The sequence below is a fragment of the Varanus komodoensis genome, unplaced genomic scaffold, assembly GCF_004798865.1.
Source record: "Varanus komodoensis strain SLA01 unplaced genomic scaffold, ASM479886v1 scaffold4, whole genome shotgun sequence".
NCBI classification, from domain to species: domain Eukaryota; kingdom Metazoa; phylum Chordata; class Lepidosauria; order Squamata; family Varanidae; genus Varanus; species Varanus komodoensis.
This window is the reverse complement of record NW_025335941.1, coordinates 44,428,777-44,445,720: the sequence shown is the minus strand read 5'-3', so window position 1 is coordinate 44,445,720 and position 16,944 is coordinate 44,428,777. Positions and strand designations below refer to the sequence as shown.

The 16,944-nt window shown below is 43.0% G+C and overlaps 1 protein-coding gene across 5 annotated transcripts in view; it reads left to right on the top strand.

The window, feature by feature from the left end:
- The window catches only part of LOC123029058 (WD repeat-containing protein 64-like), a 51,159-nt gene that overhangs the window by 31,780 nt on the left and 2,435 nt on the right, over nucleotides 1-16,944 (top strand). For 3 of the 5 annotated variants that reach the window (XM_044441552.1, XM_044441549.1, XM_044441548.1), the window contains 8 exons: nucleotides 1,507-1,602; nucleotides 4,199-4,257; nucleotides 4,694-4,835; nucleotides 7,180-7,219; nucleotides 8,370-8,458; nucleotides 12,146-12,333; nucleotides 13,308-13,408; nucleotides 13,490-13,793. In XM_044441552.1, coding sequence (XP_044297487.1) covers nucleotides 1,507-1,602; nucleotides 4,199-4,257; nucleotides 4,694-4,835; nucleotides 7,180-7,219; nucleotides 8,370-8,458; nucleotides 12,146-12,333; nucleotides 13,308-13,408; nucleotides 13,490-13,670 — 896 coding nt within the window. In that variant the 3' untranslated portion in view covers nucleotides 13,671-13,793. Of the gene's footprint in view, nucleotides 1-1,506; nucleotides 1,603-4,198; nucleotides 4,258-4,693; nucleotides 4,836-7,179; nucleotides 7,220-8,369; nucleotides 8,459-12,145; nucleotides 12,334-13,193; nucleotides 13,409-13,489; nucleotides 13,794-16,944 lie in introns of those variants that run through there. The other 2 variants (XM_044441550.1, XM_044441551.1) reach the window with 2 other exon arrangements.

Here is a 16,944-nt window from a genome sequence, read left to right as displayed (position 1 = left end):
TGAATTCCTGGAGTGCTTTGCCCATCAGTGTCAACAATACTGGGCTAGATGGATCAAGGTTGGACTCAGCTTCCTACCTTCCTAATACAGTATATTTTAATAACCTGACAAGGATTAAAACATCTATCTTCACTCTTATCTGCCACTGGTTTTCTGCTTTCAAGGAGGTATTGATGTAAGGTGCCATTTGCAACTGTAATAACCTACCTACATCCAAAGGGGTGCATTCCATTCTACCATTTCAGAATTCTGCCAACTTATCCTTCTGCCTGTATAGAGCAAGCCTCATAAGAATGTAAGAAGAGCCACGTTGGATTGCCACAAAGACCTATCAAGTTCTATATTCTGTTCACACAGTCCCACAAGCAGAACATGAGTACAAGAGCTGTTTCTCTTCATGTTCCCAGACAATGGGCATAGAAAGGAATATTGCCTCTAATATCAGTTATTGTATCCATGATCCTGCTTAGTAGCAAATGATAGCTTTAGCCTTCTCTCCAGCCCTCTTCTAAAGTCATCCAAGTTGGTGATCATCACTACATCTTGGATGTAAACAATACCATAGTCTATCAATGTCCTGTTAAATGAACTACTTCCTTTTATCTATCCTGAATTGCTCTTCATTCTTTGTGGGATAACTGCAGGTTCGTTTTATATGAAAAAAAGGAAAAACTTTTTCCCTGCTCACCTGCTCCTCAGTGGATTTGTTGTGAGGTGTTCATGTAGGCCACCTGCATCATTTCTTTATATAGTCTGCTGCTCTTACTACCTGTACAGTTTGGTTTATCCCCATAAGGTTCTTTGGCAATCCAGGGAAAAAAGAGTTAGCAGGTTCTAATCACCTAGTGAAAAATCCCTTTTATCTCACTTGTTTTCATTTCCCACCCACTTTATTTATTTTTGTAATATTTTTTTTAAATCACACCTTTCCATAAAAATACTCAAGGTAGTTCCTACAATTAGATGCAATTAAAATGTTAATGTGGCTACAACAGAAGAACAAAAAAGCAGGCAACAATGATAAACAGATTAATCTTTTAGCCAGTTGACAGATTGAAAGCTTGATGAAACAATAAAATATTTATATTGTGTAGGAAGTCAAAGAGCAAGGGAATAAGACCCAAAACACAAAGAGGGAAATTCTCCAAACCTGGGTTAAGTAATTAAGTATGCCTTTCTTTCTGTCCTAACCAAACACAATTCAGGAAAATAATTTGAATACAGCATAGATATATTTTTTTTCAGACATACACAAAATGGAGGAAGACTTGAAAGGCAGTACAAAAGGAATACTCAAAGGGTGTAAAACCCAAATGACAGAGCACCTTTTCTCTACACAGATAAAGGAGAAGATACAGAATTTTTCTTCAGAAATCCATGGATGATGGATTAAATTTAAATGTTGGAAAAATTAATGATATAAATGCTTGGGTACAGTTTTCTGTCATGAAATATAAATGTTGTAAACTTATTTGAATGAATGCATATTCTTTTTACTTTCTTCAGTGGTTGATGCGAGTGTCACTCAAGTAATCTTTCTAAAGACTCGTGCTGTAAAACTCGAATCGGCTGCAGCCTCCCTCGTCTCCAATGGGCCACAAGGTAGGAGAATGAAATATGGTGGTTGTTGCCAACTCTGGACATTAACATGAAGAGCCTTCCTACCAGTGGGGAGGGAGAATGAGGGGCATAATGTCCACAGCCTGCCAGCTTGTGCTGAACAGTGCAAGAGATGGAGATGCGGTATTTTCTTTGGTGGGGGGGGGGGAACCTGGTAGAGTTATATTGCTTTGAATCCCCCCCACTCCTATTGAATTCAGTGGGGAAGCAACATGGCACCTTGAAGTTGACCTAGTTACTAGCCCAAACTTAGGGCCTTCTGCGGGAGCAGTGAGATGAATGCGAAGCATGAAGAGCAGGCATAATTGGGCCATTTCAGAGGGACCACATCCCAGCAGTAGCCTACTGACAAGAGCCCCCTGGACTTGTCCATTGCAACCGAGCAATGAAGCCAAGAATGAAGCCATTCTGCATTGCTCTGAGCCCAGTTCAAGGTGCTGGTTTGACCTAAAAAGCCCCACATGACTTGGGACCGCAATATCTGACAAGAGTGCCTCTCCCAGTCTCAATCCTGAACACTGCAGTCAAGCTTTGGAGCTAGCCTCCGATTGCCACTTCCAAGGGAGATTCAGTTGGTGGTAAGAAGAAATACCTTCTCAGTGGTGGCCTCCCAGTTATGGAATGACCTCCCACTGAGGCTGTCTGGCACCAAATTTAGCATCTTTTTAGCTCCAGGTTTATACCGTTCACTGTCAGGGCACTGAATCAGTTTACTGGGACTTTGTTAGCTGCTTAATTGGGTTGTCTGATTAATTCATATAGAGTATTGAAAGTTTTTATATCCATTTTAATTTTAATTTTTGTGTGATCATTTTTAATCATGTTTTTAATGCCATTAATGTTTGCACCTTTATATTGTATTTGTATGTGTTGGTGTAAACATCCCAGAAAGCTCCAGCGATTGATTGGGCAGTATAGAAATTAAACAAGCAAACCTGTATGTTCACCTTCTGGCTGTTCTGGCCCAGCATGGCAGTGGTGAGCAGGGGTGGCAGCAGGTGCCACTGCCTGGTTGCTCCCTGCTTCTTAAGCAAGCAACTTGTAACTATGATGAGAGAGATCACAGTAGTAAAGATAAAACTAGGAGGCATTCAGAAGGACAAGGAGGTAGTGTGGCCAGAAGGCTGTAGGGTGTTGCCAAGGGTGGCTGCTTAAAAAGCACCCTAAAAGGTTAAAGGCGTCACTCAAAAAGAGGACAAATGAGGACAGTGGTTCACATATGCAAGCTTATGGGAATAAATGCAAATGTATACATAATGATTTAAATTTAAATAGGAATGCAGTGTATTCCACCCTAGCCAGGAAGGATGTGCCACATGCCCAGTGTGTCTGCCTGCTTAGTCTGCTGCCCAGATGCTGGTGTTGGGCACTTCAAGGGCCACCCCTTCCTCTCGATGGCTCCCAATCATCTTTAAACCAGAATTGATTCAGAAGGAAGGCAGTCTTCTGGCATTCCTTCAAAGACTGAGGCACACTCTATAAAACACACTCTCTCTCCCACACCCCCTAGCATAACTGTCACCCTCTGATTTGAATGGCCAGTTCTTGGTGGCATGTGTCCACTTACACCTTAATGCAAGAATGCTGATAGAAAGGATTTTTCTTTGTATTGCCAGTCTGTGTAGATAAACTTTCACTACAAGTCACCTGAGACTACCTTGTAGCCAATAATCAGAGCCTGCCTGTATTCACTGCAAGGCTTCCTGGTGGCGGGGTGATCATGACAGAATCCATCCACACTGTCCAGTGAGCATGCTGAGAGCACAGAGTGGATGGAGCAGCCCTACATTCCGCACATACTTAACTGTTGGTCAACAGCACTTTCACACAGCCAGCTAACAACATAGGCTGCAGCCCCGTGTCCTCCACCCAGGATGCATGTAAAGCTTCAGACACAGAGGCTCACATGCATGGAGTGCAGAGTGTGAGTACAGTGGCAATGATCTCCCCTGCCCTCCACCTCACACCCTGCATTTCATTTGGATGGCTGATTTTGACCATCTAGGTGAAGTGCCTCAAAGAGGGATGGAAGGAGGCTGGGGCATCATTTGGATACAGCATAAGCCATCAGTCCCTGCACCCAACTCCCCAGCGTGCCAGTTGGTCCTCTTCAGGACTAATTGCCAGCCTCGGAGAGGCAGTCGGCGTAGTTTTTCCTTGCCTCCTGCAAAGGAGCAGAGCAGAGGGCTGTGTTCAGACTCCCAGCTCCTAGGTTGCAGTGGCTCAGAGCTGGGACTCTGAATAATCCTATGGCTCCCTAAAGAATGTTGGAAAGCCATGGGATTTCACTTTTAGTGCTTGTTGACCACACCTGTCCTGGTTTGACAAGTGTATAGTGCTGAAATACTCTGGGTGATTGAGGATTCCGGGCAGGGTATGTAGGATGAAACAACCTTACAGTAGTTTCATGGTGTGCCTTTAACTTGGTGTCTGCCAACCCACATGTTCACTGTGCTGCCTGCAGTTGTATAATGGGCCTTCAGACACATCAGTTGCTATGAATGCTTGGTTGCTATGAACATAAACAGTTTTTTGCTACCAGATCTTTCTTCTTATGTTATTACCTCTCCTTCATCAGGTTATCTGCACTTCTGGAGTCTGTTCACTGAAGATCCACTTATAGCAAATTTTACACCTGTAAGTTTGGCGAAAAAAGAAATCATTGGATGTAATGATAAAACCTCCAGACTTCTGGCTAGTTCTTAAAACTCCATTTTGGGGGTGGGGTGTCTAAATGCAGCAAATTGCATTTCCCTAGTTCATCATTTCAACCACCAGATTCCACTGGCTATTTAGAATGATGAGCAGCAAAGCAAGGTAGAAATCCTGTATTAACAGTCATACAAAAGAGGGAAATTTCAGCTCCTATGAATGCATGGTTAGTATAAATGTACACACGCCAAAATGTCTTCTACAGATCCCATGAGCTAGCAAAGCAAATGGTCATGGCAGTGGTAGGCCAAAACATCCCACCCTGCTCTAGAGATTGGAGCGCCCTTGGCAATGCTGGCATTGGCCAGTCAGTGAACAAATGATTAGCTAACAGTTTGGCCTTAATGGATGTGTGTTCCAGTCTAGAGGGAAATCTCCAATCAGCAGCATTGCCGTGACTGTGGATGACTCGTATCTCTATGCAGCAGATGAGGATGGGTATGTGTACATCCATGACATCAAAGATTATGCACTTCAGGATCCAGAACACAGTGCACCAAAATGTACGTGTGGGCGCGTGTGCATGTGGACTGTAAATGCTAGTGTGTGTTTATTAGATAAATGCATTTATTAGATAAATGCAATCAATGCCTGGTCTGTAAAATGCTCTTCTGAAGGAGGCCAGGTTGGCTTAATCCCTACTGAGTTTACATGAGCAGTAAAAAATGTTCTGATTTACATCTTTTTATAATGATCTAGCTTGCTTTGAATATTTGCTTTTGTGTTTACTTTGTTGTATTGTTACTATGTTCTTGTTTGAAATTGTATATTTTTTTGAGGGTAAATTGCACGCAGCAATTTAGAAACCTTTTCAATAAATTTATTTATTTATTTAAAACATTTCTATGCCACCCCATTCGCCGAACCCTTGGGGCGGCTCACAACATAAAATTAAAATATAATACATTCAAAATATAAAACAAATTAACAATATAAAATAAGTCGCCCTGGCCAGATAAAATAAGCAAATAATATTAACAATTAAAATGACGTTTAAATAAAAAGGTGTTCGCCTGGCGCCGAAAAACAAATAATGACGGCGCCAGGTGGACCTCTCTGGGGAGCGCATTCCATAGATTGGGCGCCACCGCAGAGAAAGCCCTCCTCCAAGTACCTACCCTCCTAATTTCTTTCACAGAGGGTTCCCGGAGAAGGGCCTCTCCTGCAGATCTCAAGGGGCGGGCGGGCGTATATAGATGTAAGCGCTCCTTCAGGTGAACAGGACCCAAGCCGTTTAGGGCTTTATAGGTCATCACCAACACCTTGAATTGGGCCCGGACTTCAATGGGAAGCCAGTGAAGCTGATGGAGGACTGGAGTCATGTGAACATAATGCCCAGTCCCCGTCAGCAGCCTGGCAGCTCTATTTTGAACCAATTGAAGTATCCGGACCGTCTTCAAGGGTAGCCCCACGTGGAGCGCATTACAGAAGTCAAGGCGGGAAGTCACCAGCACGTGTGTCACTGTCGCCAGGCAGCCGTACTCCAGGTAGGGGCGCAGCTGATGGATCAGCCGAAGCTGAAGGAAAGCGCTCCTCGCCACTGCTGTCACCTGAGCTTCCAATGAAAGCTCTGGGTCGAGGAGCACTCCCAAGCTGCGGACCTTGTCCCTAAGAGGGAGTGCAACCCCATTCAGGACTAAGTTCAATTCACCCTCTCCGAAGCCCGATCCACCCACCAACAGGACCTCCGTCTTGTCTGGATTGAGCTTCAGTTTATTGGCCCTCATCCAGCCCATTACCTCAGCCAGGCACCAGTTCAGTGCAGCCACTGCCTCACCTGGATTGGTGGAAAACGAGAGGTAGAGCTGGGTATCATCAGTGTACTGATGATTCCACAGCCCACACCTCCTGATGACCTCTCCCAGCGGTTTCATGTAGATGTTAAACAGCAAAGGGGACAAAATGGACCCCTGCAGTACTCCATGGCATAGCTGCCATGGTGCAGAGCCATAATCCACCAGCACCACCTTCTGGAATCGGCCATTGAGATAGGAGCGGAACCACTGCAAATCAATACCAGTGATCATACTTAGGGGTAGACCTAATGAAATCAATGGCTAAGTTAGTGATGACTGATTCAGATCCTATTAATTCAGGTGGGGCCATTCAAGGTTTGTTTTTTTTTTTTTTAAATATGTATTTCTTTAGCTTTTGCTCCTCATTTAGTTATATTTAAGCTTGCTATTTTCAGGAGAAATTCTGGCACCATTCTGTATTTAAACATATGCCTTGGATAAATTTTATTCTGTTCCTGTAGTGGAAGCATTTAGAGAGCAATCCCATGGTTTCTGGGCAAGCATCCAAGGACCCATAAGATTGTTTGGGTGACTTCTTATGAGCCTAGAGACTCTGCTGCAACCCTGGAAGGGAGAGTCAGAAATCTGACTTTCCTCCCCGAAAAATGCAATAGAAAGGAGTATGTTGACTTCTTCCAAGGTTGGATAAGTATTGAATAATGGGGCATTCTGGGGGTGGGAGAAGAGGAGATGAGCAAGGCCAGGATACAATTTATCCAGAACCTCCTCCAGTCTCCTTCCCTCCCCACTCCAAAACAGCCTTGCTATACCAGCTGAGAAACCTGACTAGGGTGGGCTGGTGGGGAGGCAAAGATCACTTCTTTTGTTCCTCGCAGTCTATAATGGATGAGCAGATAACACAGTCTACGGGTTCCCAATCACAGAGAGTGCATTTGATAGAACTGCATCCATCCTTAGCATCTTTGCCTTTAGCTTATGGAATATGTGTCATATTCAGATAGGAACTGAAGTTAAACCATGGTGTGTTTGCACATTGGTGAAAATATCAGTGAACATTCTATGCATATTATTTTCCTTTATGTTGCTACAGATGTGAATTACTGGAGAGCTCATGTGAATTTGGTTCTGTCGTAAGTGTTAATGTAACCTTGTTGACTTATGCATGTAACTAACAGAACACCTTCCTACCTATCAGGAGAAGACTATGTGATGCCTGTTTGTGCTCACCAGAACATCCTACCCCTCCCAAATTTTATTTTAAAATATTTCTATATTTTCTTATTGTCAGCTAGTATTCTGTCAAAGTGGAACCTCTAGTTGTTGCCATCTTGATTTCCCATGCATGTTTTTGAGAAGATGACTTGTGATTTGTGACTAGTCCTCCATGAGACAGCCAGTTGATGGTTGTGTCCAAATAATCCTGGCATTCCAAAAGATCACTGATCTTGCCTTATATACACAAAACCAATTTCTAAGAGCGTCAAAGATGGGCTTGCTGGCTGTTGGCCATATAGCATCTCAAAAGCAGGGGTTCTCAGTAGCATTGTCCACCCTCTGGAACAGCCTCCATTTTCAGGAAATGTGGCTTGCTTTAAACACGTCCTAAAATAGACTTATTCATGCAAGCTTTCCCTGACTTAGTACAGATCATCTTGATGCTGTTCCATTTCCCCATTCTTTTTATCTTGCAGTTGTTTTTGAAAGTTGAAATGTTTTAGTGTTACCTGTTTTGAACTCGGATTTTTAACATGTTTATGCCACTTAAGATACAGTCCTTCTGTCTTCAAGGCGGATGCTCATAAACTTGCAAATGCAGAGGTTTATGAGCATCAAATGCAAAACACGAGGAACAGCAGCAGCAGTCTTTGCTGTTACTGTCTGAGCCCTGCATTTTATCTGGAAACTGTATTCAGCTGGGTAGATTTAGAATCAGTGAGAGAAAGGGGAGGGAGACAGTGGTGTTGATTGGAACTGACACAATGCCATGGCCCCAGCCTCCTCCCATGTCCACCCCACAGCATGCCCCTTTTTTCTTTTTCTGAAGGCCAGTTGCAGTCTTGGAGCACAGCTGTTTCTGCACTTGCTGTGAGGAAGAGGAGTAGGTTGGTGAGTTGGTCTTGGGAGTCCAAAGACTGTGGTCAGAGGTCTTCAGTGCTCAGATGCCAAAAGATCCTATAGTCTCCCTGGCAATGTTGGGATCCTTTAAACACTTTACTAGAGTAAGTGGTATGCAAGTATTAGCAATATATTAATAAATTCTCCTCTCTGGTTAACAAACAGGTTAGAGATTATAGATGAAGATAACATCCTGTTATCCTGTTCCGTTGATCAGACTGTTCGTTTGTGGAGCCTCAATGGAGAATACATTGGTAAATGATACATTTGCAAAGTGTGCGGACTGTATTACGACTTAATTGGAACTGCCATTGAATGGAACAGAAACCTGACAGATGTAATATTAAACATTGACAGTTCTTTGTCATTATTATCAGCCAGTGCATTTTCACAGAACTGTCAAAGGGCTGTTTTCAGGTTGACTTCTAAAGTTTGGCCTTGTAGCAATTGAAAGATTAACACATACATGAGTGCACAGGCTCTTTCATCAAACCCATAAAGTAACTCCTTATAGAAGCAGTGGTGTCTTAGAAAATGTAGATGTGCAGGTACTCATCATGTTGGTCTCCGTAGCCACTCCTCAATAGAGTTCAAAAATCAAGGCAGCAGTGTTTCCATCTCTATCAGGAACATGATTTTTACAAAGTTATTGGGTCTTCATTGCACATTTTAGACCAGGCCACCCCAAAATACGTTGTGTTACAGTAGGGATAGCTTGCAACTATATATTGTTGTGGAGGAAATTCATTTCTCACCACTCACCCCTTCTCTTATTGTGACTCTATAGCTAAGCTTAGAGAGAAGCTGGAGTTCTGATGAGGCAGAAAATGACACCAGCATGTGTGCTAATAAAAGAGTGCCTATTATGTCCTTTATTTATTCATTATTTGTGTGTGTGCTTGCTGCCAAACTATTCCAACAGGAGTCTAAGTGACTTACAATAAATAATCAAAATTACAAACATTAATACAATAAACCCAATGATATATAAAACAACACTTTAATAATGGTCATTTAAAACTGTATCAAGTGAAGGGACAACCATGTACAACAACATATTGAAAGCAAGTCAAAATCAATTATTAAAGCATCTAAAGAGGAATGTTTTTTGCTTGGCACTGAAAAGAAAGCAATATTAGCACCAGGAGAATTTCTATTAATATATACTGCTACTATATATAGCAGTATATATTAATGTCACCAAGCTGCTACTCTCCAGGTATGTTGGACTACAACTTCCATGGTTCCTGGTGAACCTAACCATTATAGGAATTGCAGTCTAAACATTTCTGGAGGGTACCAGTTTGGGGAAGGCTACCTTATATCATACTGGGTTGGATCTAGATTCAATTGTATACAACTCTTCTGGTAGAAGTAGACTTCCCCACCCACTCCTCTCTATGGAAACCCCTCTAGCCCCCTGAATATACTATGCAGAGAGTGAAGGACCCCTGCCAGATGGAAGGAACTGTGATGTGAGGGATCCTCAAAAATTCAGGTAGAGACATTGTCCATGAATGGAGTCATTCTATCAATGGAAGGCAGACCCTGGGTGCAACCCATTATTTGTTGCTGTTAGTTGTGAAGTTGCGCCCAACTCGTGACCCCATGGACAACATTCCTCAAGGCCTTCCTGTCCTCCACCATCCCCCAGAGTCCACTTAAGCCCACACCGACTGCTTCAGTGACTCCATCTAGCCACCTCATCCTCTGTCGTCCCCTTCTTTTGCTGTCAGTTGTTCCCAGCATTAACCCATTATGCATAATTATCTAAAATTATATATAAAGGATAGGTGGAATAGTTGGTTTTGCCATAACCAAATAATACTCCTGCTCCTTTGAAATTTGTACACCATTGAATGGAAGTTTTATTTCCTTTTCTTCATCCTCACTTTTTATTGTACCTCTGCCTAAACATTGGGGAGATGGGGAGAGAGGAACAAGTCATAACTGCATACCAATAAGGGTGCTTTAGTGCTTGTTCTCTTGCAGTCCACTGCAATGAATGATTTGATTTTGAATCTACTGAAATAAATGTGTTCAAATGTTTCTCAGTGAGCTTCTTGAACATAATGGTTTGGATCCAGACCAAAATCTACCACTTAGGTCCCACTGAAATTAATAGGATTCATTCATCCATGGCTAAAGCCTAAATGATTTCAATGGAAGCTAATGCAATCAATCAATGTCTTGGCTCCACAAAGAGAAGGCGATTCTGTTACAGAAAAGGAGTTCCGGTCACAGAAGGGGTCTTTTTTAAGAGCACAGCCCTCTTACTTTGATCAGAAGCTCTTTCCATTTGTGGAATTCATTAATTCTTTTGATCATGGTTTTGGTGCCTGTGGCCCAATGGAAGAAATCAATTGTAGAATGCAATCTTATACATGTCTTCTCAGGTTGTATTCCCAGGCCAGTGGGTATAGGATTGTAGCCTTAAATCCTGCAGGTCATATGTAGCATTATGCAAAACCTGATCACCCTAGCTCTATTGTATATCAGTCTAACTATGTACAGTCTCTTGTACTAATGAAGTGTCCACATGCAAAGTATTGCAACAGGTTGCTTGATAAACAATAGGTATTCACACTGCAACTGAGTATAAATAGGCAGCATCCTGCTGTTTGTTTTATATTGTGTTTTGTATGTGTTGTAAACTGCCCAGAGAGCTTAGAAATAAGAATGAATGAATGCCTATCTGCCATTGACCTCTGAGTGACTAGGGAGATGCTTGTTAAGTTATGGAATGCTCTCCCGTCGTTATTTGTTTTTCGGTGCCAGGCGAAGACCTTTTTATTTAAGCGGCATTTTAACTGTTAATATTATTGGATTTTATCTGGCCAGGGTGGCTTATTTTATATTGGTATTTTTGTATTTTTAATTTAATGTTTATATTTTTAATTTAATATTATAATTATTTTTAACTTATTGTTGTAAGCTGCCCCGAGGCTTCAGCGAATGGGGTGGCATAAAAATGTTTTAATAAATAAATAATAATAAATAAAGTATATCCCGTGTTCTCCAGCAGTCAGTGGATAGGATGCAATATCTGCCTTCTGTGGATGAAAGTACTCTGCATATGGAAGGTGGGGCCACAGCGCATTGGTAAGAATGCAGGCTTTGCGCCCAGGCCTAATTCCCAGTATCTTCAAGGAATGCTAGAAGATAATGCTTCCTGAAGTCTTGGAGAGCCTCTGCCAGTCAGTGTTGCAATACTGGACTATATGGCTCAGTGATTGGACTTGATACGTGGAAGCTTCCTATATTCCTAAGGTGCTCTGTCTGAATTTTTGGGTTCTTCCTCGCAGCACCTAGGGTCTCCATGTGTCTAAAATTCCTCTGCTTGAATGACTATCAGGGAACAGTTTCCTATTTGAAGGGCTAGCCTGCCCAAGATTGGTTTAAAAACAAAGAACCTTAATAAGGGATTGGGGCCTTGAAGTAGCCCATCAACAGTCAGTACCTTGACAGAAGGCAGAAGAGGTCCATCTAACTTGCTAGGGTGTTTCTGAAATTGTGCACCTGCATATAGATTAGCACATGCAAATCTGTGTTCTCTTTTGCCCTCTTTTTGGCAATGTGTAAGTGACTCACCTCGACTCACCCCACTCACCTGGGTTCTACAACCTTCTGTGTTGCATTTTCAGGAGACTGGAGGGGCTTCCAGGGGAGGATCGGACAGGAAAGTCTGCTTTCACTAACCCGGTTGCACATGACTATATCTGGTTTCAACCTATTGTTGTTATGAGTGTTTTTGAAATGGTGTGCAAGTACTGCTATATAACTAGTATTCCATATTAAAACACCCTTTGACTTGGGTTCCTGGGTATTATTTCTTTCTGCAGAACTATGGTTGGTTGTTGTCACTATAATTATTGAAAAAGCTGTTTCCATGGAATGCCATCTTTCTGGTATGAATTCACCCTCGCTGCTTTCTCCATTAGGAACCTTTGGACAAGCAGAACCTTGGGAAATTTTGACCCCATCCTCCTGGAAGCATCCTATGGTTCCTTATGAAATTCTGATAGATCCACAAAGTATGCCCACTCACCCTGTGCTGGAAGACAAGTCCTCTGAGGACTCACAATGCATACTCCAAGAGAATATGACACAGGATGTTTCCACACCTAAGGTCTGTATGCCAACTGTAAACCTATCAGAGTGTGGTCTGGCATAGCTAATGGGGAAAACCTGCTGCCCTCAGGATACTGTGGAACTCCCAGTTCCTGTCAGGCCCAGCCAGCATGGCTTATGCTCCAGGATGGTGACATTTGCAACCCAACAGCATCTGGAGGACCATAGTTTCCCCACCTCTGAATGAGACCTGTCCCACCAGTTTTTCCTTGACCAAAAGTTCACACACAAAGTTCTTACCAGTGGGGAAACAGATCAACTCATTTTCCTCCTCCAGCTTTTCTTTCAGGCTATGTTTCTGCTGGAACAATTAAAAAGAAATCTTTAAAACTTTCCATCAGGCAAAAATCCCCCCCCCCCCCGAATTTGCCCACCTCTGCTCTGGGACTGGACTTATGTATAGACAGTTTCTACTTGCCAGGGAAGTTCCTTTTTCCTCCATGGTAGCTTTCTGAAAATGTCTCAGGTAACAGAGTGTGGGAGGTCAGAAATCTTCAGCAAGGGAGCAGATTAGAGGAGGGAGAAGGCTTGGAGACAAAGCCTGCTGTTGTAATTCATGTGTGAAAAACAGCAGCTGCCACCACTCCCGATCTGCATTCAGATTCTAAATGTACCTTTTCCAAAATATTCAAATCACAAATCCTGCAAAGGGGGGGGGAACTACATCCCTTTAAACAGATGTGTGTGTATCCTGCTGAAATAGCTTGTTAAGAGGGATTTTTGCAGTGAATTTGCATGTAAGTGAAACCTTGATATACAGATAACAACTTAGCAGCATAGTAATTAAAAAAGTACAGAATGCAAATAACCATTCTCAGCTCATGTACTAATCTTTTGCCATCTGTTTCACCATAATAGCTCTCCAAACTTGCATGGTGGAAGGTAAAACAGCAGCATTGGTGACGGCTGCTATTACTCTTCTGACAACAGTAAGATATATGAATAATGCAACAGCTGTCCCTTTTTCATCAGGAAGCAAGCTATAATTCCCAGCCCTTCCAAGTTACTGTTACCGATGAGGATATTAAAGAAGAAATTAACAAGCGGTTTTACAAACAAGCTTCAAGCAGGAGGTAAGTGGAACCTAGGCCAGCAAACCATCTGATGCCTTCCCAGGGAGTTTACCATTCCCACCTGTAATTTCCTTTTTCTAGGCTGAAGCATGAGCGATCCAAGCTTTTAAACAGACGGAGTAACCATGGGGGACCAAACACTTACCACACAATCAACTATTATGAAATTGACAGTTTCCCAGGAAACTGCAAGAAGCCTGATTTGTCTGTTCTTGGTACAGACATTTTCAGTGCTAATTATCAAGGAACAGCTGAGCAGTGAGACACAACACCCATCACTGGAATGAGACCTGCTGAAATGTCCTGGTGTCACTTTCTTTTTTTCTTCTCTTAAGAAAATAGTGCATAGCAAATTTGACCATAAATAAATGAATAAATAACCCTGGCAGCTTAATCCTCCTTTTAAAAACTAATATAGGTGTTCCTTTGCAGAATTAATCTCACAGACCAGACAAGAGGGTCTTACTGACTTTAAGAAGTTGAGGCCCCTGGGGACCACTTTAGCTCCAAGATTCTGCAACTCTAGTTTGCATAAGACTGAGTTGTAGTCATTTAAGTATATACAGCCAATTAATTGTCTTAAATTACGGGTGCTCTTGAGGCATAAATTCATGGTATTTCAGAAATGGAGCAGAAAATGAAGTGCTTTCATTTCAGCTCAAATGGTATCCCCCCCCCCAAAGAATCTCAGGAATGGGGGAACACATTTTGTATGTAGTTTTCTCTATTGCATGCATTTGTGTGCGCCTTTTGAGCTAAGAATGGAAATTCTGTGTTGTTGTTAGTCGCGAAGTCATGTCCACCCTCTGTACTCTGCCAAATTTCTGTTCTCTAGCTAGTTTCTGGGGAAACTGGCTAGCTTTGTGGGGAACCCTGCCTTCACGGCTGGGAAGGCAGACATTGATTTGAACTTTCTGGAGGATGTAGGAGCTCCCCTGAAAACCCAGTTGGCTGTTCCAGTGAATTTAGTCTGGAAGATAGTCCTCAGGATCTTCATGAGAAGGTCAGTCTGTGGAGGAGGGGGAGAATCCTGCCCCTGGGAGTGCATAGGGGAATCCCTCCTTCAGGAGCTAGGTCTAATCTTAATGGAACCCTTTTTTCTACCACTTGACTCCTTGTGGCCCCTTGTGGGAAGCTCCAAACCTCACAGCTGCCAAGGCTGAAGTGAGGCTCAGGGAACAATGTGGGGATTCACCTTCTGCTGGTGCTGAGGTGGGGAAAAGGCAGCTGGAATTACCAGCGACTGCTCATAGGTCCTAGGAAGGAACCCAAAGGGCTTAGGCACTTGCGGGGAGAGTCCTGGCTTAGTGGCTTCTCCCAGCCCTCCAGTCTTAATATGATGGGCAAGGAATGAAGGGGCAGTAACCTATCTTATCCAGGAAGCTTGATGCTGACTGCCCTGGTCTTGGTCACTTTCCTTTCAGGATCTGCTGCCGGCACCAGGAACAGCACTCTGTGGAACCAGCTGTGAAAAGCTGGGGGGCTTTAGCAAGCTGCTATACCTAGGTGGCAGCAGCTCTGAAGTGCTTCTCCAGCTTGTCTGCAGGGACACCCGCATGCCAGCATATGAGCAGGTGCAGCAAGCTAGAGATGCATGGGTTTCCTTCTTTCAAGTCTCTGGCTTGTACAGCTTGGCAGGAATACAAGGCCCAAAGTCCAGACTTTCCCAGTGCTTCTGTGGAAGGCTGGGGATGCAATGGGACCTCCCGTCCTGTAGCCAAATGATGTTCTGGGACTTCCTTTTCCCAGTTCCTATCCTTCCCCTTATCTTTCACTTTTTAGAAAGGGATTGTGTTCACAGAGAACAACAGAGGTCAAATTTCCATCATGATGCTGTAAGAACAGAACTTCCAGAGAGACCTGCCTCCTCCAGGAAGTTCAGATCAAGGTCTGCCTTCCCATCTCACAAGGTGGGGCTTCCCCCAAAGCTAGCTACCTCCTGCACTTTGGGGAGAACTGAATTGTAACATTTGGAGGCGTACCAGCTCTGAAAGTTAACTTGTGCTCTGATCTGCATATTATCCTGGAAAGTGTGAGGTAGGTTTATTTACTTAAAAATGCAGACCATGCACAATGTGTCCCCATCCTTTATCTTTGGTTTGCCAGGTGATATTGGAAGCCAAGTCCTTTTGCCCCCAACCAGCATGGGTCAGCCATAATGAGAATGGTGGTCCGCACATCTGGAGGGAAACGAGTTGTATAATTTTGCCATGAGGTAGCAGGCTGGTGCCAGGCTCTTGCAAGTGCTCAGTAGTGCTGCCAGTGAGCTCCTACTACCCCCTGCTTGCTAGGTGCTGAGCAGCTATGCCAGTGCCAATCTGGTATCAGGGCTGTGTGGGAAATCAGGCCTTCCCCTAGCATTTGAGACTCTGCTCCAAGTCTCCCTTTTGTCAGATCTTCAGTAGGTGTCTGGAAAGTTTTTTCCTATTGCGGGAGCTATAATTCAAGAATGTTTGAAGCAAGTCTTGCCTAGCCCTGTCACTTGTTTTTCAGCAGGCTAGAAAGTACTTTTCTGATGGGCTTTTCAGGTTATTGTAGATGAAAATGACATATTTTGGATTGTTTGATGGTGCAATTTGTGGACAATAATTTTATGTTTACATCTTTTTTAACAGACAGGCCATTAAAAGTCTATACAGTAAGCAAGTGTCAGCTTCCTGATTCCGTGGCTTCATTTCCTGCATTTGAAATAGCATTTTCCTGTATCACAAAGAGCCAATTGTAGTTAGGGTAATGGAGTACTGCTTCTCTATCTGGAATGTCAGTCATTCTCTTCAGCAAACCTCTGTATTGACAGGGTTATCTAGACTATTGAGGACCACGAAACTGGCTGGGCTTTGCTTAGCCTCTGTTTGCTTCCCATTTTTGGCCTGTCATCAAGTTGTGTTATAAACATCCACTCCTCTCTTATTTCCTCCAACTCTGCTTCATGTTCCTGCCTTGCTTACTGCAACCTTCTCCTTGAGTTACTTTGATGCTCTGTTCACCACAAAATATTTCACTCAGCGGTTACAAATGGCCTTGCTCCCTTCCTACCCTTCTTCTGTTATTTCCCACTTCAACCATGCCAGCAACCTTTCCTTCTCCAACAATTAGCATTTAACTGTTCTTGAAGGACACCTCCTGTTCTCACTTTTATGTAGAACTACCATTCTTTTCTGTTCCTCCTCAAATCCATAAAGATTGTATTATTCCCTTTAGGGTTTTTTCTCAACTGCTCTAAAGCCTAACTACATTTGCCTTCCCTGACCTGGCCACAGTTCTTAAGATTTAGAAGTGTTTCCAGCTTTATCTAATGCAGTAAATTACTTAAATGCCTTAATTTCAATGGGAACAAAGTACAAATTGAGTTGTGGAACCAACCCATTGTTTTCATTGGGAGAAATTTAAAGGCCATGTATTTCATTTTCCCATGGAAATCAATAGAGTGTTAAGTGTTTTAACTTTGACTGGGCTCTGTCTGTGTTCTAAATGATGAGGCTTCATAAAAGTTCTATGTTAACATCTGGCTTTCATGACCAAGGTAAACAGCAACA